Source organism: Cyprinodon tularosa, unplaced genomic scaffold, assembly GCF_016077235.1.
Source record: "Cyprinodon tularosa strain WSP-4 unplaced genomic scaffold, ASM1607723v1 ctg295, whole genome shotgun sequence".
In the NCBI taxonomy this organism is placed as follows: domain Eukaryota; kingdom Metazoa; phylum Chordata; class Actinopteri; order Cyprinodontiformes; family Cyprinodontidae; genus Cyprinodon; species Cyprinodon tularosa.
In genome coordinates this window covers 300,363-326,230 of record NW_024039002.1, presented here as the reverse complement: position 1 = coordinate 326,230, position 25,868 = coordinate 300,363, and the positions used below count along the sequence as shown (strand labels likewise).

At 39.5% G+C, this 25,868-nt stretch overlaps 1 protein-coding gene across 1 annotated transcript in view; it reads left to right on the top strand.

Annotated features, from left to right (window-relative positions):
- The first annotated feature begins 7,724 nt into the window (after window positions 1-7,724).
- Window positions 7,725-25,868, top strand: part of ppargc1b (peroxisome proliferator-activated receptor gamma, coactivator 1 beta) — a 134,585-nt gene continuing 116,441 nt past the window's right edge. Inside the window, exon 1 of the mRNA XM_038291149.1 lies at window positions 7,725-7,856. Within this exon, the coding sequence (XP_038147077.1) occupies window positions 7,776-7,856 (81 nt within the window). The 5' untranslated portion in view covers window positions 7,725-7,775. The remainder of the gene's footprint in view (window positions 7,857-25,868) is intronic.

Below are 25,868 nucleotides of genomic sequence, written 5' to 3'. Positions count from 1 at the left end.
TCTTCTATTGTCCAATTTCGAAGAGCTTGTGCAAATTGTAGCCTCAGTTTCCTGTTCTTAGCTGAAAGGAGTGGCACCTGATGTGGTCTTCTGCTGCTGTAGCCCATCTGCCTCAAAGTTCGACGTACTGTGCGTTCAGAGATGCTCTTTTGCCCACCTTGGTTGTAACGGGTGGTTATTTGAGTCTCTGTTGCCCTTCTATCAGCTCGAACCAGTCTGGCCATTCTCCTCTGACCTCTGGCATCAACAAGGCATTTCCGCCCACAGAACTGCCGCTCACTGGATGTTTTTTCTTTTTCTGACCATTCTCTGTAAACCCTAGTGATGGTTGTGCGTGAAAATCCCAGTAGATGAGCAGTTTCTGAAATACTCAGACCAGCCCTTCTGGCACCAACAATCATGCCACGTTCAAAGTCACTCAAATCACCTTTCTTCCCCATACTGATGCTCGGTTTGAACTGCAGGAGATTGTCTTGACCATGTCTACATGCCTAAATGCACTGAGTTGACGTGATGTGATTGGCTGCTTAGAAATTAAGTGTTAACGAGCAGTTGGACAGGTGTACCTAATAAAGTGGCCGGTGAGTGTAAATATATATATTAGATTGGCAACAAACTGCCACGTGGAACCGTAAAGAATTAAGTCTTGAATTATGACTGACTATGTGTATTCAAAACTAGATGTACTCAAGCGTGCTTATTTTGCTTCAGGCAAGACATCAGGTTGAAAGCTCAGTAAAGCCGGTTGATTCATGTCAAAAAGGCATTGTCATGCTGACTTTTTAAAGACAAAGTTATATAACTTCATATCATAACCATGAAAAACTAAAGATAATTTTTAAACAAAACTAATATTACACCACAAGTGTAAAGATTTAAATATAGGTCTTAAATATGTTAATAACCATCAAGCTTGTAGTATGTTATAACTCTTATCTACAGAAGAGGGAGAGACAGTGGCAACATTTTTATTTTCCAATTGACTCTGCCACGTAGAGATGGTGTGAGTTGCACAAACCTTATGTTTATACAATAAATATTTAACCATTAATACTCAAAGCCATTTAAACAGATGAAGGAAAGCACATTTTTTCACAGTGTCAGATTTCGCAACTTACCTTTGACTAGGAGACAGTTGGAGCATTGCTTTGGAATGCCTGCAACATGCTACAATACACTAAACAGGTCACTATTAATTACTTTAAATGTATTATTAAATTCTGTTGCATTCCTTTTATTTAAAAATATGTAATACTATTATAATGCCATTTATCAGCTTTGATCAAAAACTAGTCCACGCATTGGTTATTTCAAGGCTGGACTGTTGTATTTGATAGCTATCAAGGAGTACACTAAATGATGCAGCCGGAGTTTTGATGAAAATTCAAGATAGACCATATTTCAACTAAATTTGCTTTCATTCACTGGCTTCCTGTTAAATCAAGAATTGAATTTCTCCTGTATAAAACTTGAATAACCAAGCCCCATTTTATATTAGAGATCTAAAGGTTCCTTATGTTTCCTATCATAAAAGATTACTCTCAAACTGCAGGTTTACAAGTGGTACCTAGAATTTATACTAGGAACTTTTAGTTCCTACTCAAACTAAAACTAGAATGGGAGGCGGATCTTTTAGTTATCACCATCCTCTCCTGTCAAACCAACTACGAGTTTTGTCTGTGAGGCAGACCGCCTGTCTATTTTAAAGTCTAGGCTTAAAACGTCCCTTTTTGGTGGAGCTCGGGTTATCCTGAGCTATCTCTATAGTTATGCTGCTATAGACTTGGACTGCTGGAGGACACAGGAACATATTTTTCTGATTTTGCTACTTTTTATTTCTATTCTCCAACTTTACTATATTTGTAAGTTCAACTTTTAATTGTATGTTCTCTCTGATTTTTCTTCTCATGGTATCTACAATTGTATGTTTTCCCCCAATTTCATCCTTTTAACCTGACTCAGATCTCATCTTCTTAATTTTTTCTTTTTTTATTATATAAAGGATGTATGTGCTTCAGTGCTCCTTTTCTGTTTCTGCCACTGTCTTTTAAAACTCAAGGTTGACCTCAGCAGAAGGCCTCTCCCACTGAGCGTCGTTCTGTTGATTGTTTTCCCATTATAAATATGAGTTTTTCTCTCCACTATCACTGCATACATGCTCAGTGTAAGGCATTGGTGCAAAATCAATTAAACCATGCAAGTGAGCATCCACTGCCACAACAGGCGGATCCAGGAATTGTGGAATCTGTAAAGATGCTATCAAATGGGTTCCTTCAGATAAAAAGGATTTATCCAAAATGTCTGTATGATTTGGAGGAATTAACTCTGTAAAGTTCCTTGTACAAATAAACTCAATTGAATTAAATAAGAGGACAATTAACCTGCACTGTGTCGGGTACTCGTATAAAACGTACAGCTACGGGTAGAAAAAAAATCCATATTATTTCACGGGTGTGGGCACCGGAATATAAGAACAAAATGTGGGTATCATAGAGTCACAGCATGAGTGGAACTTATTTATATTTTCTTATTTATTAACTCTACATCTTAAAAAATAAACAGATTCAAGAATTTTCAGATAACAATATTTTTTTTTTTTTAGCAAAGAGGTAAACCTTACTTCTGTAAATTTACAGTTGTTAACCTGTGAGCACAGCAAGCACTGGATGTGAGCGTCAGGCAATGGTCTTTACTGCCTATTTTATTATAAACGGCTGTGTGTTCACTTTGTGATCATGGGTCCGGTTGCGTTACAATTGCGGGTAAAGGGTCGGGTGGTCTCAGTTCTGCACCCTACGGGTGAGGGCAGATACAGTTTTGAAAAAAATCAGACCCGTGCAGGACTCTTATAGGCCTTATAGGGTAGGCATCCAGTGACATTGGAACAATAATACAATCTGTCAGCCAAATAACTTTTATTTTGTCAATTGTCAGTGCATAAATTATGCAAAATGTACCTTTTAAAAAAACAAAACAAAACTGGGCTTTCAAAACCATTTTGGAAAAAGCAACACTGTAAAAATAAATAAGTGCATCTAATAATATAACTGCCTTATTGATTTTTTTAATGTATGTAATTTTTTTAATCATTAGACAGTTTACTGTCTCTTCCATAGCACATAAACACACAAATGTAAAAAAGGACTGGGCACAAACACTTGCAGATGCACACACAGAAACCTCTAGTCGCTGCACTAGCATGATATAATGTTTGACGCCGAAGTAAAAAACAAATCAACAGGTGTTAACAATACTCTTGTGCTGCCTGTTTTATATTAATGGGGACAGCTGCTGCAGCTGTTGCCACTGTTGGCTGTCCTGTCCGCCATAATAAAGCTCATGTGACAGCTAAACCTGGTTTTATTGTAACATGAAGCATGTTAGCTAAAAGCAAACTTATTAGTTGTATAAACAATATTTGATTGTGCTAAATAACATAAAAATTGACAATAATATAACAAAAACAAATAAGTTACATATCCAAGAAACTGTTTTTGTTGTTGATATTTTTTCATAAAAATCCTGGTGCTGCTCTAGAATCTGCATTTCTTTTCTTTGAAAAGGGGAACATTGAATTATGCGTGCAGAGGGTCGCCACTTTCTTTCTCACTGGAGAAAAATGCATTGAAACAACCGTCCCCTGTTACAAATCCCCCTGGTCTGCCACACTTTTTTAAATCACACAATCAGTACATAATAAAGTGTGATGATTTAAATGGTTTTCCAATCCTTTTTAGAAATCTAAATCTAAAAAGATTTTAAAGGATTCATATTGAGCTCACCGACTTTGTTCAGGGATCAGTTAATTAATGAATCTAGCCCATCTGAATGTAATTCCATCTCAGCATCAATGCAGCAGCTGTTCTGTGAAGGCCAGAGAGGTTTGTTAGAAGAGAGATGAGAAGAGTGATTACAAAAAGTAAACCATAAGGCAATGTAGCCATGTAGAAGACACAACAGACATGCGAAAGTAGGAGCTCTCCTCATATGCAGACAGATTTTCTTGGCCTACAAAGGAAAGAAAATGAAAATCTACACAGAACATTTTCACAGATCATCAGCTGTGCTTGAATAATCGACTGACAGGCGTCGATGTTGCTGTCTCCCGGCAACAGCAAGAGGATTTTGCCACTTATAGCTGTGGATCTGAAAGAAAAACAGAATATTTGAAGAGTTTATAACTGTACGATGCATGTCCCTGCTGATCACCTCCCCCCTCTTCATGTATTTCTTTTCAGTGTCATTAGAAAATAGTGCCCTTTACAACAGTCCCATAAAAGCAGCTTCTGGCTTCAGCTGCACATTTTAGTTTGGTGTTAAATCGTTTTAAAAGTGAGATTAGATATGACATTTATGGTTAAGGTCATTTATTTACAAGTTAGGCATAACATTAACTTCTGTCAGTTAAAGCGAATAAAACTAATTATCTTTTCATAATGCCATGGGGAAGAGGCTTTGGTATTTTTAGCATGCAAGAGAAGAGTTTACCCCAAAGGTGAATGTTTAACAAGCAAGAAAAATGGGCAAGTATTAGAATTGGAGAGATTGTGACAAGGGAAAAATGGTTATGTCTAAGCGACCGGGTTGGAACATCTCCAAAACTGCAGCTATTATGGGGTGCTCAAGTCTGCAAATATCAAGAAAGGCACTGTGGTGGAAAAGGTAGCAAAGGATAGCATGTGTGATGTAGTCCAACTAAACCGCTAAAGAGGTAAACGCTTGTTGTGATAGGATCTGCATGACAGTTAGAGCCCCCCTACACTGACATACATGTCAATGGCCGCCGGGAAGTGACTAGTGACAACAGGAAAAAAAAAAAAAAAAAAAAAATCTATTAAAAATACTTTGAAAATTTATAAATTTCATATAGATATTTGGGAAATTATTTTTACTTTTTTTTATTTTACCATTATGTGTATTTAGATTTTTATCAAATTATTTTTAGGCCTAATCAACACAATTTCACGGAAGTTATCTTGTCATGGAAACGTCATCCCAACTAGTGCTAGCGGCAGCAGACTAGTAAATTTACTTAGTATAACAGCAGAAATGAGAAGGAAATACGGCACAGAAACGCATTTCGGATTCGACCGCTCATGCGAGACTTTATCTCCACAACCCCAGAGTGTATTTGAACATTTGGACACCTGTAACCAGGCAAGGCGCCAGGCTGTAGGTCGAAGTAAGAGCATATAACTGCCGTGCACTTTTATATCTATTCGTGCATATTAATGTAACAATAGTGTTTTAGAGTGTTATTTTGATCTTGGATTCATTTTTTGGCCCAGATACCGATACCTAGCCGTGCAATATTGGCCGATACCGATACCACACCGATACCATTTGTTTGAAATTGATGTGTGTGCATATATATGAAGAACTGCATACTACTTGGATGTAAAATAATTGCCATCATGGCTTTGTCAAGCTGCTGCCTACCTTTGTGTAGCAGGAAAAAGTCTAATACAAAGTGAATCCAGAAGAACTTTCTATTGCCTACCTTGAATGGGTGACAATAGTTAAAAAAACGTTTGGCTCACAAAATGGTATCGGTGCCATATTTGTTGGTACTCGCCCATACCAATAGCACAATTTTAGTGCTGGATCGGGGCTCCGATACTGGTATCAGTGCAACACTATGTGTGAATTAAACACAGTGACTGAGGTTCATGCCAGCTGACCAAATCTACTATAGTGTTATTGTGTAGTTAAATTAAAAGTGCATATATTTTCCTGAGAACTGATTATATCTTTGTGTTACAGACCCAGGTTGTGTGCACCAAAGTGTACTGTATATGACAATAAAGTAGTGAATTTCAATCTTTTTACTATACTTTATCTTTTTATTGTATTTTAAATAGGCCTATAGGTTTATAGGTCTTTTGTCCAAAAAAAAAGCCCCCCCCTTGTCAAAATTACTTCCAGCGGCCCTGGACATGCCCAGCTGAAAACACAAACAATAGGAATAGTGGCACCAAACCTGGACCATGAACCAAAAGAGGAAAGTAAACAAATGTGATTAATCATTCTTGATATGTGTGTGTGTGTGTGCTGCCAACCATGATACAAAATGAATCCCATCACGTAAAGTAAACTATATCATCCCTGAGGGATAACTGGCTGCAGAAAGTAGTAAAAACTTAAAAATAAAAAGAATAACCACACACACACACACAAAAAAAAGTCCATATCAGTCTTTGCATAAGACCAGGCTAATAGCAGCAGGAATAGATTTTTTTAGTCTGTTCATCTTACAATATTACATTTTGTATCTTTGTCCAAGGGATTCGTTAAGGCTAGAGGACAGGAATTGTAAAGGTCAATCAGGTCATTAAGAAATATCCGAACAATTTCACTGCAAACCTTGACAACTCTCTGCCGGCTATTATTAATTTTGATGGAGGGTGACAAAAAACTAAATAATTACAAATGAAACAGAGCTGAGAAGAAGTGCATACTTAAACGTAAACTTTTTATACAAAACGAAATTTTCTCTTGCGCAGCTCTCATGACATTTCCATTCACTAAAGTGCAGCAGTGATCAAATGTAAGCATTGTGAGGGAAAAAATGGTGCAAAATGATGATGTGGTCAGTTTGATGCAGAGTCTGTGACATGATTTTGACATTATTCAACATTTCAACAGCTGTCTGATGGTGGTGGGGAAAAACGCTGTTGCAGAATCTGCTGGTCCTGCATCAAATGCTGCGAAGCCTCAGGGGGCAGCAGGGAGAACAGTCCGTGGTGGGGGTGTGAGGGGTCATTGATAATGTTACAGGCTTGGGACACTCAGTACTGGGATGAAATATCTTTAATGGAAGGAAGCCCTAATGACCTACTCCGCTGTTCTCACCACTTCTCCCACCTTTTTTCAGCCTGCGGAGCTGCAGCCTCCACACAATATACTGAGACAGCTGGTCAGAACGCTCTCTATGGTGCTTCAGAACATTCCTTTCTTTACCATAAGATGCAGCACAAAACCCAGTTTTTCCCATTCTCCCACATAATATTTATTCTATTTGCAGATGATGCTACAGAAAAAAATTAGAATACGTTGTAACTGGTGGTGGACAGAGAATTACCTAAACTGAAGAACCAGTTTGCAGTGAATAAATTATCATCTATGCAAAACATATATATGGTATTCCTTTACAATGATACAATTAAAATTAAAGATAGTTTTTTTTTTAGATCTGTACACTGCAAAAAATGGAAATCTAAGTGAGTATTTTTTTCTTAAAATAAGTACATTTTTTCTCGAATTGAGGACGAAAGTGAGACACTTTGCCGATGGAACAAGACAATTTACATTTGAAATAAGAAAAAGCTATTGCATTCTCTTATTTCAAGTTCATATTTTCTAATTATTTTACTTTAAGAGTAAAAATACAAATTTCATTGGCAAATCATCTTATTTACCTACTCAAATTAAGGGTAAATACACTTAATTAAATTTTTTTTTTACTTATTTCTAGATCGTTTTTGCATTGTAGGTAGTTAAAAGGATAACTTATGTAAAATTTCTGATTACAAAATGATAAGGGAACCACATATGTTTAATGTGCAGGGAAATATGTCAGAAACTCGTGCAGCAGTCCTCATTGGGCTGCACTGACCCTGCTGCTCCCCAGAGACAGCTTCTGAAGAGCCGCATGTCTTTCCCTGTCTACATTAGTCCTCATGTGTAAATAGAAGCGCCCCCTACAGGTGGCCCTGGCTCACTCCTCCTCCTCCTATACTCGACTCTCTGCTCCGCAGCTCCTCATTCACTAGAAGATGGCGGACTGCGCTCCACTATTAGATGAGGAACTCTCGTCCTTTGTCTTCAGTTACCTGACAGAAAATTCCGGCAGCCAGGTAAGATTCCGGCCGCGGAGGACACGCGGGACTCGTGGCTTTGCAGCGCGCGGTGCGTCTCTGCACGTCGCGGGCTGTGGCGCGCGCTGCGCCCCGCGGATGGGAGCCTCTGTCGGGCTGCTGAGCAGCATCTCCCCGGCACTCTGCAAGCCGGCTCCGGTGCGCTGTGAGCGCGCGCGTGCGCGTGTATAGACAGCTATAATGATTTGACGTCTGGTTATCACGTGTCTTGGAGGAAATTTCATCATCCATGGGAAATAAGAGAATTAGATGAAAAGGGAGAAATGTTTTGGTATTGCTGCTGGAGGCAGACAGCGGCCGGTGTGCTGCTGATCGGCCGGAGTTATTTGGTATGCAGAGGGGCGCTTTGGAAACTTTAGGCGCATTCTTGACGGACGGTTTAATTTCAGTGCTGAGGACTCGGAACACGTGGTGCGCCCCTTTCACGCGTGGCCGAAGCCCGGTGGATTATTATCATAAATTGACCTAATAATCGGCTTCTGGACTGTTTGCTTTTAAACGCGGTTAAAGGGAAAACGCTCTTTGGAGAGTTCTTGAATTTTAATGCTTGTGTTGCGCTTCGCGTTTTGAACCAATCAAATGTATTGAAGCAGCTTGTTGAAGCGCATTAGAGGAGTGTGGAGTTATTTATCCACTTCATTATTAAGCTGATTTCCAAATGGTTGAGAATGCAGAGGGATCTCTGTGGCCCCTGCGCCCCGGATCTCTGTGGCCCCTGCGCCCCGGGGATCTCTGCAGGCTGCTGGGATGGAGCGACACCTTTTCCCACGATCGGTCCATTATTATTAGACTTTGTACTCCTAAAAACCTGCAGAAAATAAAGGAGCACAGGAGTAGTGGATCAGCTGAGAAAGTTAGTGTGGTTTTACGTTTTCGTAACGGTTTGCGTAATCGCCTGGAAACGGTTACGAAACGCGTCTGGGTGAAAACTTGCCTCGATCCTGGGATTGTTTGTGTGAAAGGGTAATTATTACTAAAGGATGTCCACCGATTATGTGGGAGGGGGTGTTTCCTTATATAAAAAAAAAAGGTTAGAAATTCAGCCAATTATTGCTGATTTGTCTCCTAATTTAAAGACAAAACATTCCAATATTAACCCAGATTTCCATGCAGACTCTAAGAGGAGTTTATCATTATCCATCCAAGATCCGCATCATAGCGTGACATGATTGCATTGCGGTGATTGTTTTTGCTCTGGAGGATGCAGGGTCATCGCAGGATAAGATGCTCTGTAGGTTTGGGTGGGAGCTGCGTGCGTAAAGGGGGGGGGGGGGGGGGGGGGGGCTGTCTCAGCTGATTGACAACCGAGCCGGTTGAAATCGGTGCGTGGAAGGATGCAGAGAGACTGTGAGGCTATTTATAAGCTGCAGCAGTGACATGTGCCTCCACATAACACATACTGTAGATGTGAGCCATCCTAATGCGATGCCTATTAAAGTGAAATGAGAGAAGGTGTAAAAAAAATAAAATAATGAAAAAACAAAAAAATATATATTCTCCCAGGAATGTTGCACCTTTTTTTTAAGCCTTTGAAATTGTTTTTCAGTGCTGCTGCATTATGATATATTATATTCTAGTCATCACGCTGCATCCATATGTACAACCTCTCCATTTCAAAGCACCATATTATTCTGTTGGATATCATATTTCATGCGTATTGCTTGCAAATGATCCTTATAGAAAATAAAAGACACCACAGAGTGCAGCCAGTGACACTGATCGGCTGTTGGATGGTGCCTATGTGTCGGTGGGGTATAGTAGAAAACAGTTACTACCCAAAATTGTGGTTTGCATGCTTGTAGCTCATGTTGGACCATTAGTGGCATACAAGGATTGGTATATATAGGAAGGAACTGAACTGTAGGGAAACATGGTGGTGGCAGCATCATGCTTTAGTATTAAAGGGTAAGGTTTGAGGTAAATACAGGGTCAATCTATAAGAAATGCTGTTTTATTCTGCAACAGGCTGGATATGGAGACTGACCCTAAACAAGGAAAGGTTAGATTAAAAGATAAGTGTTTGTTAGAGAGGCCTAAAGAGACATTGCTGTGGAGATATTAGGTTGAGTTAAAGATGTCTTTTTCTACATGTGCAAATCTGGGATTTTGTTTTTCTTAAGAAGACATCAATGGTAAAATGGTAAAACTCTTATCGTTCTTTCTTATTCCACTTACCTTTTTTAGATCCGAGTGATCAAAACCCTAAGGAGGATGGTGACCAGTTACGTATAACGAAACAGGAGAACTATTGAGAAAGGAACTAATAGAGTTTTGTTGTCCTTGTCCTCATGCCGCCCCAATGAGGTGACGCCTAGGGCGGTGAGCCTTATCAGCCAAATTAAATAATGACACTGAGTATCAGGTTACCCTGCTGTGAATAAAACTGTTTGTTCCCTAAAAGAGCCAAAAGACAGTGTTCAGAATAATTTCTGTCGGGGAAATAAAAAAAAAAATCACCTCTGCTTTACGGATTCACTCAACTAAACATCAGTTGGAATTGCATTTCGTGCTGAGCACAAGAGGAAAATAAGAAAAATAACGCACAAGACACCGAATGCACATTTGGATCTGCAAAGATGTGGCTGTAAAACAAAAGTATAGCCATGCTGTGCAGATCCAATAAAAAGCTGGCTGTAGAGTGGAAATGGGACAACTGTGAGGGAGAAAAGTTGTTGGATGGAAAACAGGCATGCTGTTACGTCTATGCAGCACTTTCCTCTGACGCCTTTAACGCTACATGGCTGCAAAGTCCTTGATTGGTGCGGAAGAGGCGAGATAAACTTGAGTCAGAAACAGAATCAAACCGTATCACAGTTTGAAGTCCTTTCTCTGTGTGCAGCCTGATAAGGTTATTTATATAGCAAATGGCATACCAATATGTTAATATTTGCTCCTGGTTATTAAGGCCGGCTTATGGCCTTTTTTTTTAAACTCCTCGCCGCTCAGCGGGTGTGTGCGTGTGAAAGGCACACTCGCCCCTGCAGGCTGGTTATTGTAGTACTCTATCCTCGTGACTGGTGTTACAGAACTGTCCTGCTGCAGTCATGTGAGTTGTAGCGGAGGGAGGCGTCACCGTGACGTAGAGGAGGGATGGGCTGTCTCGCCTCCCTCCCCCTCCTCCTTCTCCTCCTCCCAACATGTGACTGCTTCCTCCTCTTGCTGTCTCTTCAGTTCTTTCTCACACATGCACACAGTAAACAACCCTGCCACAGACTGCCTCATTTCTTTTTTCTTCCTGTCTGTATCTCACAGACACCTCCACGGTATATCAAGAGGAATTGCTGTTGTTTGGGTTTATTCTCTACTCCTACAAACTTAGGCAGTTCTCTTTCTAAAAAAACTCCTTTTCTAGTAATTCTTAGGCAGAACTGCAAATTTCTCCAGTTATTTCTCCCAATGTAAATTATAAAATGATGTAATATGTGTTTGTCACAGCATTTGCAGTGTCACTGCTCTCACCTCAGGGGGTGGAAGCGATGGCTTCCTGAAGTTGCAGCAACTTTAGCATTTTAAGCGTAATTTCTTGCTAAATCACTGGGAATTTGACGACATGCTTCTGCAGATGCAGCTGCTGATGTCATCATGTTTATTTTTTTTTGCATAGAGAGGACATGTTGATCCTTGACAGCGCTGCACATGTTACAGTTGAGTAACAGAGGCTTGTTGCACAGTCACGCCTTGCAGTCTATTAAAGCTGAAAAAAGAACGACCTAGGTGTCTCTGGATGTGTCTTTTTGTCTGTTGTGCAACAACATCTTTCTCTGCTTTTATTTGTCGGTGACTAATGTATAGTAGGTCAACGTAAAAAGGTTGAGTCAGGCCTGTAAATCATAACTGAAAGTGAAATATATCAGGTTTCTCCAACGTTATCGGATACTTTAAACTATATTTCGAAGTACTTTGTGGAAGTAGTAAGTAGTTACTTGGAAAAACACTCAAAGCTTTGCATATATAAGTAGAGGTTGATTTAAATAGTTTATGGTGAAGGGGAAAATATTTTACAAATTTATGAAGAGAGTAACATATTATCTGCCTAAATGAAAATGTGATATTTTCGTTATAATTACAAAAATAATGAATAAAGACTATCACTGTTTTCCCTTGCTTTCTTTACTTAATTTCTGCCACTTATGCCTTGTTAAGGTTCCGTTTGATGTAGGGGTGCGGGAATTCATCGGCCGGCCAATAAATCTGCCTCGATTTTCTTAATTTCGGGAGATCGTTGTCTGGGTGATATTTAGATGTGAAACCAATCTTTTCTATGGATCTGATCCAGCTCTGTAAATGTCTCAAAACCTTCCAAGTTCAATGCCTTAAACTTTCATTTATATATGAGAGCGGTTATTTCAGAAGTTTCTATCGTTTCACAGGCAATGATCAATGTCTTTCAGTAAGATTGAAATAGCTTGTGTCTTGTGATCTTATTACAACTGACAGTGGAAGTTATAAAAAGCGATCTGTATAGGTCAAAATCTGAATCCGCATGTCAGGCTTTTTAAAGATCGGGAATCAGTGATTGGCCATACACCTGTAATCGGTTCACCCCCAGTGTGGTGTGTAATTTGGTGACTGGATATCTAGACATACATCTGTTTTCTTATGTTGTGTTTCAGAACCTCTGACTTAAAGGAGTCACTGACTGTCAAATACACTATTTTATGTTAAAAGGTGTTCAAAGGCTTCAAATAAAACCATAATCCATTTTCTTCCGTTTATCCCGGGTCGGGTCGCGGAGGCAGCAGTCTTAGCAGAGATGCCCAGACTTCCCGATCCAGGTACACCTCCTCCAGCTGCTGTGGGGGGACCCCAAGGCGACACCAGGCCAGCTCAGAGACATAGTCCCTCCAGCGTGTCCTGGGCCTTCCACGAGGCCTCCTCCCAATGGGCCATGCCTGGATCACCAGAAAGGCCCAAAGGTTTTTACTCTTCACCAGCCCGCCTTGCTATCACCACTCCTGTCTCTATTCCACCAATCAGGGACTCACCTGCAGGATGTCTGAAAGTGTTACTGCTTTACTTATTGCAAGAGACCAGGAAAGGATGGTAAATGAACCACTGCTAACTGCTAATGTTGATGCATCCACACGAACGAGAACGCACACGTCAAATTCTAGTACGTACTCTCACGATAAAAGACAAAATAAAAAGGTTATGTTAAGTGGTCAGAATGAGCTTCTCAGATCATTCATAAAGAAGATATTGGCAGGTTGAATAGTCAGGGTATGTTCTTTAGTAGGGAGCCTGGCCTCCGCTGCTTAAAAGACATGCTGTTTTTACTTACTGCAAGATAATTATGCTCAGGATAACTTTACAATAGCAAAACATGAAAAAGTCATCCAATGTTATTATGAGAAAGAGCAACTGCTCAACTCATTTAGCTGTAACATTAAAGAATGATAGGGCAAGTCTTCAGGGATGGAAACCTGCTGCTTGGCTGGAGCTTTAAGTCAAAGCCAACCTTCAAACTTTTCCATTGACCTGACTGGAGGAGTCGTTTCAGATCACAGAAGGCCCCCCAGACTTCTCTCGGGGGTAATCATTGACCGGGTGTCAAGGGTCGCTCTCAGCACACTTGGATTCTGGGAGATCAGTCCGACTTAACGTCAGCAGCACATCCTGCTTTGACAGGACACAACTGGCTACGGGACACAGGCTGGTAAAATATTAGCCGTGGCACATCTAGTTCACTGTGCGGTTCAAAGCTCCGGTTGGGCAACCTCAGCTCACTACTGAGAAAATCACATGCGTGTACAGAGCACATACAAAAGGTGAACTCAAATGTATTTGAGAGCCATACTGTAGGACACCCATAAGTCATTAACCAGTGCTTTAAGGGTATTAGAAGTCTTCTCAGTCAAGTTATTTTGAAGTTCTTTGAATATTTCAAAACCTGTTGCACCAAGACGCTTAACATTTATAGACAAGGTTATTCTGATCCATGTTTCATGTTAAAATTAGTCCAAAGAAGTGTTGAAATGTGATATGAGATACGGTGGATCTTTTTAAAGGATATCTTGCATACTTGTGAAGCTAGATTTTAAGGATGCTTTGTGTACTTTTTAAGCAGTTTGAGTTGCTTTTTTCTGTAAATGATGCAATGCAAATAAATGAACTTTTCATCCTACTGAACTTAAACTTCAGACTTAGAAGCTGGGAATTATCTTTAATTTATTCTTGATCAGCAATGATTAGTTGACCTATCAGGCTGCTTTGGCTTTGTGGTTTGCTGCCTGCTTGCTATGTGAAAAAAAGTTTCCAGACTTGATAAAAAAAAAACTAACAAACTGAAAGATAGATATAATTTATATTAGATATACATGAATTCATAGGATTGCCATTATCGCTGACATGCCACACCATAATGTGAGTTTTTGTTATATGTGTTTTGAGTCACCAATGAAACATTACAGTAAATTCTCATTGAACGTGATAAAAAGGAGGCATGCATTTTAATTAAAGTTATCATCACTACTGTTGATTTTTTTTTTTGAAAAGCCTTTCATGAACTAAAGTATGACCTAAAGTATAAAGTAAAGTATAAAGTAAAACCTAACTAGACAAATAATTCTTGGTCAGACATTTTAAGGGCATCTTTAAACCGCTCAGCGACCATGAAGCACCTGTGAATAAATACTTCCTTGATCTGTTGTCAGCCCTCATCCACGGATATCAAGTGATCCAATCCTGCTTTGGTTAAGAAGCGACACAGTCCCTTACTGACCGCGTTCAGCAGAGGAAGAGACGTAGAAAAATATTAGTTTGTACAGAGGCACACTTTTACTGATGGATGGTGGAAAAGCAATTAAATCAGGCAGATTTTATATCCAATTCAAGCCATTTGAAAACAACCTCGGTTATGATGGTGATGTTCATTATTTTCCTTTGCTTCTATGTGCTGATTTTAACAGCGGGATTCTGACTAATGATTTAGTCAGGAAGTAAAGGAATTTTCAGTTAAACAGTCTGTGGCCTGGAGCCAGTTGGCATCACCTTGGTTGTGCTGGCTGATAAATGCACCTTAAACTGGTCGGTGACTGAGGTGTGATGGCTCTACACAGACAGCAGACAGATGAGTAGATATCAATGCTTTAAGGACCCTCCCAGGTGTGATGGATGTAATCCAAGCGTGTTTGGTATATATTCTTACCCCGGTTCATTTTTTTTTTTTGTGATTTAAGCTTTCTGCCGTCCCTGTGCTTCCTTTCCTTTTGGCCCCTCTTTGCATTCAGGGTGCTGTGGTGTATTCCCCATTCCATGCTATTCGATTTCTTGCCGTTCCCCTGCTCTCCGTGAGTCGTGATGTGCAGTGCTGCAGTGCAATGTGTTCAGCCTGCAGCCCCACCGTGACTCACCTGTCCCTTCTGTCACTATGCGCTGCACAGTCGGGAACAGCACCAGGATACAACAACACAGTTGCGTGGAAAAAGTCTCCAAAAATGGCATGCAACGTCTCCTTTTTTAAATGTTTAATATTTTAGTGTATCTGGGGAAGGTAAAATAACGCTGCAGTCGGTTGTTCAGTCTGCCATAGAGTGCAGAAGTAAAGATGGAAAAGTTTAGGTGCAGCTTATAATATTTGCATATTTATATTAAATAATCACAGACCCTGGTAAATCCCGCTACCCCACAGTAGTACTTTAGCTGTCTGATTGTATGCTAATGGGTCCACTTGATAAAAATCACTCAGTTTCTGTCAACAGTATAAGTTTGTTGATGTTTGGCTAATTCCCTTTGGGTTCCTGCTAGTCTGTGATGGTGTTGGGAATATGTTTGCTTCCTCTTAAGTCCCTCTGAGGCTCATCAACCATCCTGCTCAGACACAAGGGGCCCATCCTGGTTCCTGTTACCCAGGCTCCTAAACTGCATGTGTGTGTGTGTGTGTGTGTGTGTGTGTTGGGTCTTCCTGCTGGTCACATGTCTGACTGTTGCTAGCTACCATGCAGGTTAGGTGGTGGTGGGGGGTGTTCAATAATTAATTAGGTGGTGATTCATCAGCTGCTCACTCAGACTTTCTTGGCACCACAGCAGAAGTTCATGCAGGCGAATTTTCCTTTAGATCATGCAGAACTGAATTCAATCTGGATTTTGTCTCTTATTTTAGCGCCTCTCTGTTTCTTTGATCGCTGCAGCTCTTTCTTCATGTTCTTCGTTCCTTCTGCCATTAATAATTCGTACATCAGTCTCTGTGGTGCTTCACACGTCCTCTCATATTGCAGCATCATTGAAAATGCATTATTGTTGACGGTTTGATTTGACTAACGCGAAATCTGCAACTTCCTTAGAGCTTTGAAGAGTATAAAATTGCTTTTGGCCTTTTTAGGGAAAGCATCTTATTATTCATTAACTTTTCAAAAACACATTGAGTAAAATGTTTTGTAACTTGGCAACATGACAGATTTTGACTTTAGAACATGGTCTGCTCAGGTTAAGCCGTTAGTGATTCCCCATTCAGAGCAGATATTGCATTGATTTCTATTGACTGCAATCATAGCTGGACATAAAACAATACACAAACAGTTGATTTTTTATATTTTTTTGAATGCATAATATCCTTATGGGAAAACATCCATATGAGAACTGTTTAAATTATTGCACTCATAGCCGATAACTAATATTTCTAGATATGATATATTTTCCGTCCTTTTTCAAAATACTTTTTTGAATTCGCTTCAGGTAAGAAATCACCATCCGGAGCTGCACCACAGTCGAAAGCTGCATTACATGTTTGCTACATCTAAAATGTCCTAGCAAGTAGAAATCGACTGATACAGGTTTATTTAATTTCCTAAAGCTAATGCCAGTTATTTTCATAATCAGTCTAACTGATCCCTGATACGAGATGCCAATATTTTTGGACTATATCTATGACGTTATTGCCGTTCCTTCCTTACATTTTCATGATATAAAGGACACAGCAACAACAAATTTGACACAGGTCTCAATTTAAACAACAAAAAACAGAAATGTATGAACAAATCAAATTAAATATTAACAATGAATAAAAAATGGAAGCAATGGGGGAGAACATGCAAACTCCATGCAGAAAACCCCCACAACCTTTTTGCTGCAAGGCAACAGAGCTGCAAACAGAGCCACCATCCATTATTTTAAAGATTCAAACTAGCATCTGCAGCAGCATGGTTAAAATAAAGAGAATCCAGATGGCCTAGTCAAAGTTCAGATCTACTATAGTCTTATAAAGTCTTCCAGAAAAAAGATAACTTCTAGTTTTTACTGCTATAGGTGGCTCTGCAAGCAACCACATCATAAAGTACTCCCCCCCCCCCCCCCCCCCCCCCCCCCCCCCCAACTTTCTGTTTTTGTTTTGTTTTTGAAAAAAAAAAAGCTATGAATCATCCTTTTCGATCCAAGTTACTCCTATATTGTGATCTCATCTGATCCCAATTTTGCAGCGGAGTTATCAAACGGCGTTGCTTCGACGCAACAAATCACCCCTGTTAATTAAAACATTGCACAGTTGATTTCATTAAGCCCTGATGGATACAGTTTTAATGTGCAGAAGTGGTATGATTATTGCTAAAGAGCCAGACTCATTAAGTCTTTGCAGGCAGTCCTGGAAGACCGATACGCTCTATCCAAATGTCAGGATCAGCTGCAGTTTCTTCTTTTAATCATCTTGCTTTGTCTTTGGTGCCCTGTAACAGAGCACAGTAAGACTCTTAGGCAGCGTTAACCTTTAGCCCAGTTTCCAACCAGGGATAAACCATGCAAGGGCTTATAGACCTGCATGGTTTAGGGAAAAGCTTGTTTCTTTGGTTATAATCAAACCAACATGAGGTTTGTTTGTTTTCACTTTAAATTAATGTCAAAAGTCCAGAGCAGGCTTCAGTTAAAGTTTATTTGGCTGCAGATTCACTTCATAAATGTTGTTTGTGAAACATAGTTGGGGTATCCAAGGCTGCGTTAGAGGGAGAAACCTCAGATCCATAGATGAATCTGTGAAATTAAGCATACTTCCTCTTCCTCGGGATTTCACACAGCTGCTTTCTGTCAGGTGCTGCAGTGAAAAGCAGAATAAAAGATGTAGGAGAAATCAGGTAAGCAGGAAAAAAAAAATCCAACATGACTATGAATCCAAGGGGAATCAGGTTCTGTCTGGAATTCCTTATTTCATTTTCCCACCTTAGTTGCTATGAAAATCTATTCAGACTGCTGCAGCTTGTTGCTGCTGTGACTCAAACAGGAGTGGGATGTGAAGATGCAAATTTTCTCCTCCATCTCATCATTTGCACTCAGTCCGTGCTTTTCAGTTACTGTTGTGATTCACTGTTATCCTCTTTTTTATTCTCTCCATTATTCTTCAGAATATGGCACATTGAAATCCATCTCAGAGGTTTTCAACATTCTCAGTCTTTTATTGTTTCACTTTTTACATGGCGTTTAACAGCAGTGTGCTGATGGGGCCTCTCAGTTAGATCTGCAAAGACCCTGATTTATCACTGAGTGAAAAAAACAACAGTTTGGCTGATTTATCAGTCACTAAAGTCACTGAGAAACTTCTTTAAATAAATCTTTTTGTAGCCTTCCCCTGTGACTGTAGGCCGCAGGCAGTCATTAGATATTTTGTACTAGTATTTGACACTGAATAGGCTTATAAATGGCTAATTAGATAGAAAAGTGATCCTCTGAAACCCTGACGCCAAAGCTCTCTTTTGTATCCCCTCAGGATCGCACATTGTGCTGCTTTTATAACACGTGGTTCTCAAACAAAGATAAAAATGAATAGAAAAAAAATACACATTGATAGGCAATTATTGCGTTTCATATCTTAATGAAGTAATTATCCTCCTTAGGCAGGGTTTGGAAGTAAAGGAGGAGGCTAAAAGACGGTGTTTACCTTCTGGTCCACTTTCTATAGACTTTCCATCAGCTTTAGAGTTTTTACACTGCAAAAAAATCTAGAAGTCAGTCAACATTTCTTAAATTAAGTGCATTTACCCTTAATTTGAGTATGTAAATAAGATGATTTGCATGATTGAATGAGATTTTTTACTACTAATAATATATAATTAGATAATATGCACTTGAAATAAGACATTGTAGTTGTTTTTTCTTATTTTAAATTGTCTTATTCCATTGGCAAAGTGTCTCAGCTACCTCCTCAATTTAAGAACAAATGCATTTATATTAAGAAAAAATTACTTATCTAGTGTATTTCCTTTCTGACGTCTTTATATGTGTCCAGGGCAAATAATTCAAGAAGATCCCTTTGGTTTAACCATGAAAAGGATATTTTATTCTTTGCATCATCCTAAGAGATGTTTTTTTGCCATATACATGGTGGTAATACTATTAAAGTGTGTTTACCGGGACACAGAAAGAAGCAGATCCACTCATGAGAGTAGAGGTAAATACTTTTCTATTCAAAGGTAACAGTAAAGGCCTGCGACAATGCACTCTGGAAGCTTTCCTGAAAACCCTGGAGTCAAACATATAGAGAACCATCAAAGTAAAAATCACAATATTGGTAATATTGTTCAGCCCTAATTGGCAGTTGCACATACTGGGTCTAAATATACTTGTTGATAGAAAGTAGAGTGGAAGGAATCAGGATTGTGAAGCAAAGCACAATTAGATTCAGGACTTGGTCTAACTGTTGCATTCTAGTTCTTTTGTTATTGATAAACCAGAAATAATTTCAGAATCATCTATGCTGGGCCCTTAGAGAAAAATAACTGGATTTATGCTCAGTTTTAAAACCTCTACCCTTCTGTAAGATCACTTTCTGTTCTAAAGTCTTCTACTATTTTCTTTGCTGACAGGTCCTATAGAGATGTTGATTTCAAGTTACACCAGGACTTGACTTTTTCACACTGTCAGCACAACGCTACACGCTTTAATGACCATTGTTACCACTGTACTTTACCGGCTTGCAAACGTCCCTGATCTAAAAATGATAGAGTTGAACAAACGGCATGCGGTCATTGTCATAGATTATTGTTCAGTCTGTGATCAACTGTCGTGACCTTTTAGGTCGGCAAAGATGTCACCAACACCGTATTTGGACAATACTGAACCATTAAATACACATTTATACAATACACATTTTAAATCTTATCACTTTGTGCGGATGTGAATGATATAAACTTTGTTATGTTCTGAACTGGTGTTCTACATGTCCTCACCTAACCTTTATTTGTAATTTGTATTCATCACAACTGCCATGGTGGCTATATTGACAGTGTCAACATGAAAGTGCCGCTGTCTTTACTTTGACACACACACTGTAGCTGCGCACACCACCTGCGGGACGTAGGGAAGGGTTGAAGGAGAGGGAATTCATCTCATCCTGCTGCTCAGGGCTTTGTAGTGAGGCTAGAGCACATTGGCTGCCCTACTTCTTTAAAGCTCTCCTCCGTCGCTGCCTGATTTATCATGAGGGCAGCCACATGGGAAAGGCCTTATTTTAAGGCAGAAAGAGCATTACCCAGGGTTATGTCTCTTTTCAAAAAATCTGAGCTGAAGGAAGATGAAAGGGACGCTGTAATCTTCCAACTCATCAAGACTCTACAGCTTGCTACGAAGGAAAAAGTGAGGAGCAAATACCGGAACATTCTTGCAGACAAAACTGATAAACCACTGTGTCTTTTCCGTCCCAATAATCCACTCGTACATCTGGATTAATGTATAAGATTATGACCCATGCTCCACAACTTCAGGGATTACAAAATGCTTCCTGGGGTAATGCCACCCTTAGTGGTAGGCAGCGATGCAGCAGCCGTTCATATATTGCTCTCCCTGTGATAGTTACCTTTCCTCTGATTGGGGGGCGGGTGCCAACCTGTAGATTGGAAATTGATCTGCTGCAAAATGAAGATATGTTTGTGATACACAAGAGTTAAAGCAGCAATATTGAGAAATACCCTTAGTATTTGTACTGGGTACCCAACAGTTTGTAATCACAGAATTACAGTCCGTGCTTTTCAGTTACTGTTGTGATTCACTGTTATCCTCTTTTTTATTCTCTCCATTATTCTTCAGAATATGGCACATTGAAATCCATCTCAGAGGTTTTCAACATTCTCAGTCTTTTATTGTTTCACTTTTTACATGGCGTTTAACAGCAGTGTGCTGATGGGGCCTCTCAGTTAGATCTGCAAAGACCCTGATTTATCACTGAGTGAAAAAACAACAGTTTGGCTGATTTATCAGTCACTAAAGTCACTGAGAAACTTCTTTAAATAAATCTTTTTGTAGCCTTCCCCTGTGACTGTAGGCCGCAGGCAGTCATTAGATATTTTGTACTAGTATTTGACACTGAATAGGCTTATAAATGGCTAATTAGATAGAAAAGTGATCCTCTGAAACCCTGACGCCAAAGCTCTCTTTTGTATCCCCTCAGGATCGCACATTGTGCTGCTTTTATAACACGTGGTTCTCAAACAAAGATAAAAATGAATAGAAAAAAAATACACATTGATAGGCAATTATTGCGTTTCATATCTTAATGAAGTAATTATCCTCCTTAGGCAGGGTTTGGAAGTAAAGGAGGAGGCTAAAAGACGGTGTTTACCTTCTGGTCCACTTTCTATAGACTTTCCATCAGCTTTAGAGTTTTTACACTGCAAAAAAATCTAGAAGTCAGTCAACATTTCTTAAATTAAGTGCATTTACCCTTAATTTGAGTATGTAAATAAGATGATTTGCATGATTGAATGAGATTTTTTACTACTAATAATATATAATTAGATAATATGCACTTGAAATAAGACATTGTAGTTGTTTTTTCTTATTTTAAATTGTCTTATTCCATTGGCAAAGTGTCTCAGCTACCTCCTCAATTTAAGAACAAATGCATTTATATTAAGAAAAAATTACTTATCTAGTGTATTTCCTTTCTGACGTCTTTATATGTGTCCAGGGCAAATAATTCAAGAAGATCCCTTTGGTTTAACCATGAAAAGGATATTTTATTCTTTGCATCATCCTAAGAGATGTTTTTTTGCCATATACATGGTGGTAATACTATTAAAGTGTGTTTACCGGGACACAGAAAGAAGCAGATCCACTCATGAGAGTAGAGGTAAATACTTTTCTATTCAAAGGTAACAGTAAAGGCCTGCGACAATGCACTCTGGAAGCTTTCCTGAAAACCCTGGAGTCAAACATATAGAGAACCATCAAAGTAAAAATCACAATATTGGTAATATTGTTCAGCCCTAATTGGCAGTTGCACATACTGGGTCTAAATATACTTGTTGATAGAAAGTAGAGTGGAAGGAATCAGGATTGTGAAGCAAAGCACAATTAGATTCAGGACTTGGTCTAACTGTTGCATTCTAGTTCTTTTGTTATTGATAAACCAGAAATAATTTCAGAATCATCTATGCTGGGCCCTTAGAGAAAAATAACTGGATTTATGCTCAGTTTTAAAACCTCTACCCTTCTGTAAGATCACTTTCTGTTCTAAAGTCTTCTACTATTTTCTTTGCTGACAGGTCCTATAGAGATGTTGATTTCAAGTTACACCAGGACTTGACTTTTTCACACTGTCAGCACAACGCTACACGCTTTAATGACCATTGTTACCACTGTACTTTACCGGCTTGCAAACGTCCCTGATCTAAAAATGATAGAGTTGAACAAACGGCATGCGGTCATTGTCATAGATTATTGTTCAGTCTGTGATCAACTGTCGTGACCTTTTAGGTCGGCAAAGATGTCACCAACACCGTATTTGGACAATACTGAACCATTAAATACACATTTATACAATACACATTTTAAATCTTATCACTTTGTGCGGAGTGAATGATATAAACTTTGTTATGTTCTGAACTGGTGTTCTACATGTCCTCACCTAACCTTTATTTGTAATTTGTATTCATCACAACTGCCATGGTGGCTATATTGACAGTGTCAACATGAAAGTGCCGCTGTCTTTACTTTGACACACACACTGTAGCTGCGCACACCACCTGCGGGACGTAGGGAAGGGTTGAAGGAGAGGGAATTCATCTCATCCTGCTGCTCAGGGCTTTGTAGTGAGGCTAGAGCACATTGGCTGCCCTACTTCTTTAAAGCTCTCCTCCGTCGCTGCCTGATTTATCATGAGGGCAGCCACATGGGAAAGGCCTTATTTTAAGGCAGAAAGAGCATTACCCAGGGTTATGTCTCTTTTCAAAAAATCTGAGCTGAAGGAAGATGAAAGGGACGCTGTAATCTTCCAACTCATCAAGACTCTACAGCTTGCTACGAAGGAAAAAGTGAGGAGCAAATACCGGAACATTCTTGCAGACAAAACTGATAAACCACTGTGTCTTTTCCGTCCCAATAATCCACTCGTACATCTGGATTAATGTATAAGATTATGACCCATGCTCCACAACTTCAGGGATTACAAAATGCTTCCTGGGGTAATGCCACCCTTAGTGGTAGGCAGCGATGCAGCAGCCGTTCATATATTGCTCTCCCTGTGATAGTTACCTTTCCTCTGATTGGGGGGCGGGTGCCAACCTGTAGATTGGAAATTGATCTGCTGCAAAATGAAGATATGTTTGTGATACACAAGAGTTAAAGCAGCAATATTGAGAAATACCCTTAGTATTTGTACTGGGTACCCAACAGTTTGTAATCACAGAATTATTTGAAAGAGAATAAAAAACGTTTCTTTCATAGGTAAATTATTTTAGATTGATGAAACATTAGTTCTTTCTCTTGCAAACCTAAAAAAGGCACGTTTTTGGTGTTTTTGGGGTCCCTTTAACAACGTAGGTAGCTTAAAATAAAGGTTGGTCCAAGAGACATGGGACGGTATGAAGTTAGGATGGGTGAACCTTAAGACAAATATCAAGGTATTATGATTAAAGCGCTATTTCTTAAATGTCTGAATCAAAAAAGAAAAAAGAAGGATGTTCTTGTCGAGTTGTGAGCGGATCTTAAGCTGTTTTTCAGATCACAGGTGCTGAAATTCCTCACCAATCTCTTACTCCCCTTTAAATGTGTGTTCATACAAATGTCTGGCACCTTTATTAAAATTGTTGAATATACAAGAAGTAACAGACATTGCAAGTATGAAAAGATGAAGACTAAAGCTAAAAAGGGATTCTGTTTTACTCCAAATGAATCAAATACACATTCTAGATGCTCCAAAATGCAGAAAAGTTGTGACTACCACAATCACAAAGCTGTCTGTGTCGCTAAAAAGGTACCATTTGTTTTGATAATACCTGATGCTAAAGGTTGCTTGTTTGTTTCAGGACAACATCATTTTACCTTGAATTTAGCAGAACGTGCTAGACAATGCTTCCAGACATGCTATCATATTAGGTGTATTACCTCTGTCTTCTTGCCGTAATTGTGGCATATATCTGACCTTAATGTGTGCCTTTGCACAGCCCACTCCGCTCCCTCATCCATCATTCAACCCATAAAACTAGCAGCTTTATTTTCTTTGAGTGGGGAAAAAGTAGTTTTAACATACTTTTTTTGTACGTCAGACATCATTTGCACTGCAGGCAGCTCATCAGGATTCTGATCCTACTTTGAAATACTCTGATTTTACCCATAGTGGCAGATCCCCCTGCATACTGAAGGCCAGAAAAGTTAAGACTTCCCATCTCCGTTGTATACTGCTTTGCATACTCGATCACTGAGAACGCGCAGAACGCAACCCTGGAAATGCTGCAAGACTCGCTGCTACTGACGTTTGGTGTGAACGCAGGCTAACTGTTACACCCCCACTATGCCCTAGTTACCCTTTTTAAGACTGAAGAAAGATGTTTTTTTTTGTTCTTCTCTTGATCTTGTCAAAGAAAAACTGAAACTATCTCTTAAGACTTATGTTCATGATGCTTACAGCGTTTTAAATGGTCGTTGGTCCCAATTAATATTAGTGTTGCACCAATACCGATAACAGTATTGGGCGGGCGGTATTGGTATCGGTGAGTACCAGCAAATAGGGCACCGAAACCATTTTGAGAGACAAGAGTTTATTCAACTATTGTCACCCATTCCAGGTAGGCAATATAAAGTTCTACTGGATTCACTTTGTATTAGTCTTTTTCCTGCTTCACAAAGGTAGGCAGCAGCTTGACAAAGCCATGACGGCAATTATTTTACATCCAGGTAGTATGCAGTTCTTCATATAAACAGATGGTATCGGTATCGGCCAATGCTGCACAGCCAGGTGTCGGGTATCGGGATTTGGGCCAAAAAATGGCATTGGAGTAACAATAATTAACATGTTAAAGTCCTAAGAGGTTGTAGCGTCTTATTTCTGTTTTCAGACAGTGCTTTTGGCAAAGGAAACATGAGGAACTGGAGTTAAGAAACCACACTGCCCCAGTTTCAGTTTTGAAACTGGTTCGCCCACCATTACCCTCTATTGTTGAAACAATAATCCTTTGTCCATGCGTAAAAAAGACTTTTTTGTGCAAGCTGCAAAATGATTAGGTATTTACTTTTTCAAAGCAGCGGTGATGAAACTAGTGGTGGTTTTAAATAGTATATGACAGTTTTAAAAGTATTTGTGGAAGGACTATTGGGATGAGTAGTAAAAGCAGCAATATTACTTGCTGTGTGACTCAGGGTTTTAAAGCGTTTGGACTCCTAAACAAATTCCAAAGAAGTAAGTTTTATCTTGACCGAAGCTTTTGCTGCTCCAACAAAGAGAAAGGGTAGATAGAACGAGTTTTTGTTCCACCGAGAGATCTCTCAAGGGCAATGGTTTAAATGAGGGAAAAGGTTAAAGGAAATTTCCATGGCATTGCGAAACACAGCGTAGGGACAAAAGGACACACAGTCACATGCACCAATGCCAGCATGGCATATAAATCAGTGGCAACCGTGTGCCAGGGGAAGGCAAGCCCAGACTGGTATGATCATGCACCTCTGCACACAGGTAGCAACGGTTTGCTTTAAATGCAGCCCATCACAACATTAATGGATGCAGTTTGATGGAGTGCAGTGACACAATCACCCCCCCCTGCACTTACAGTTAAGCAATTCCCCTCCACCGTTCAAGCTTTT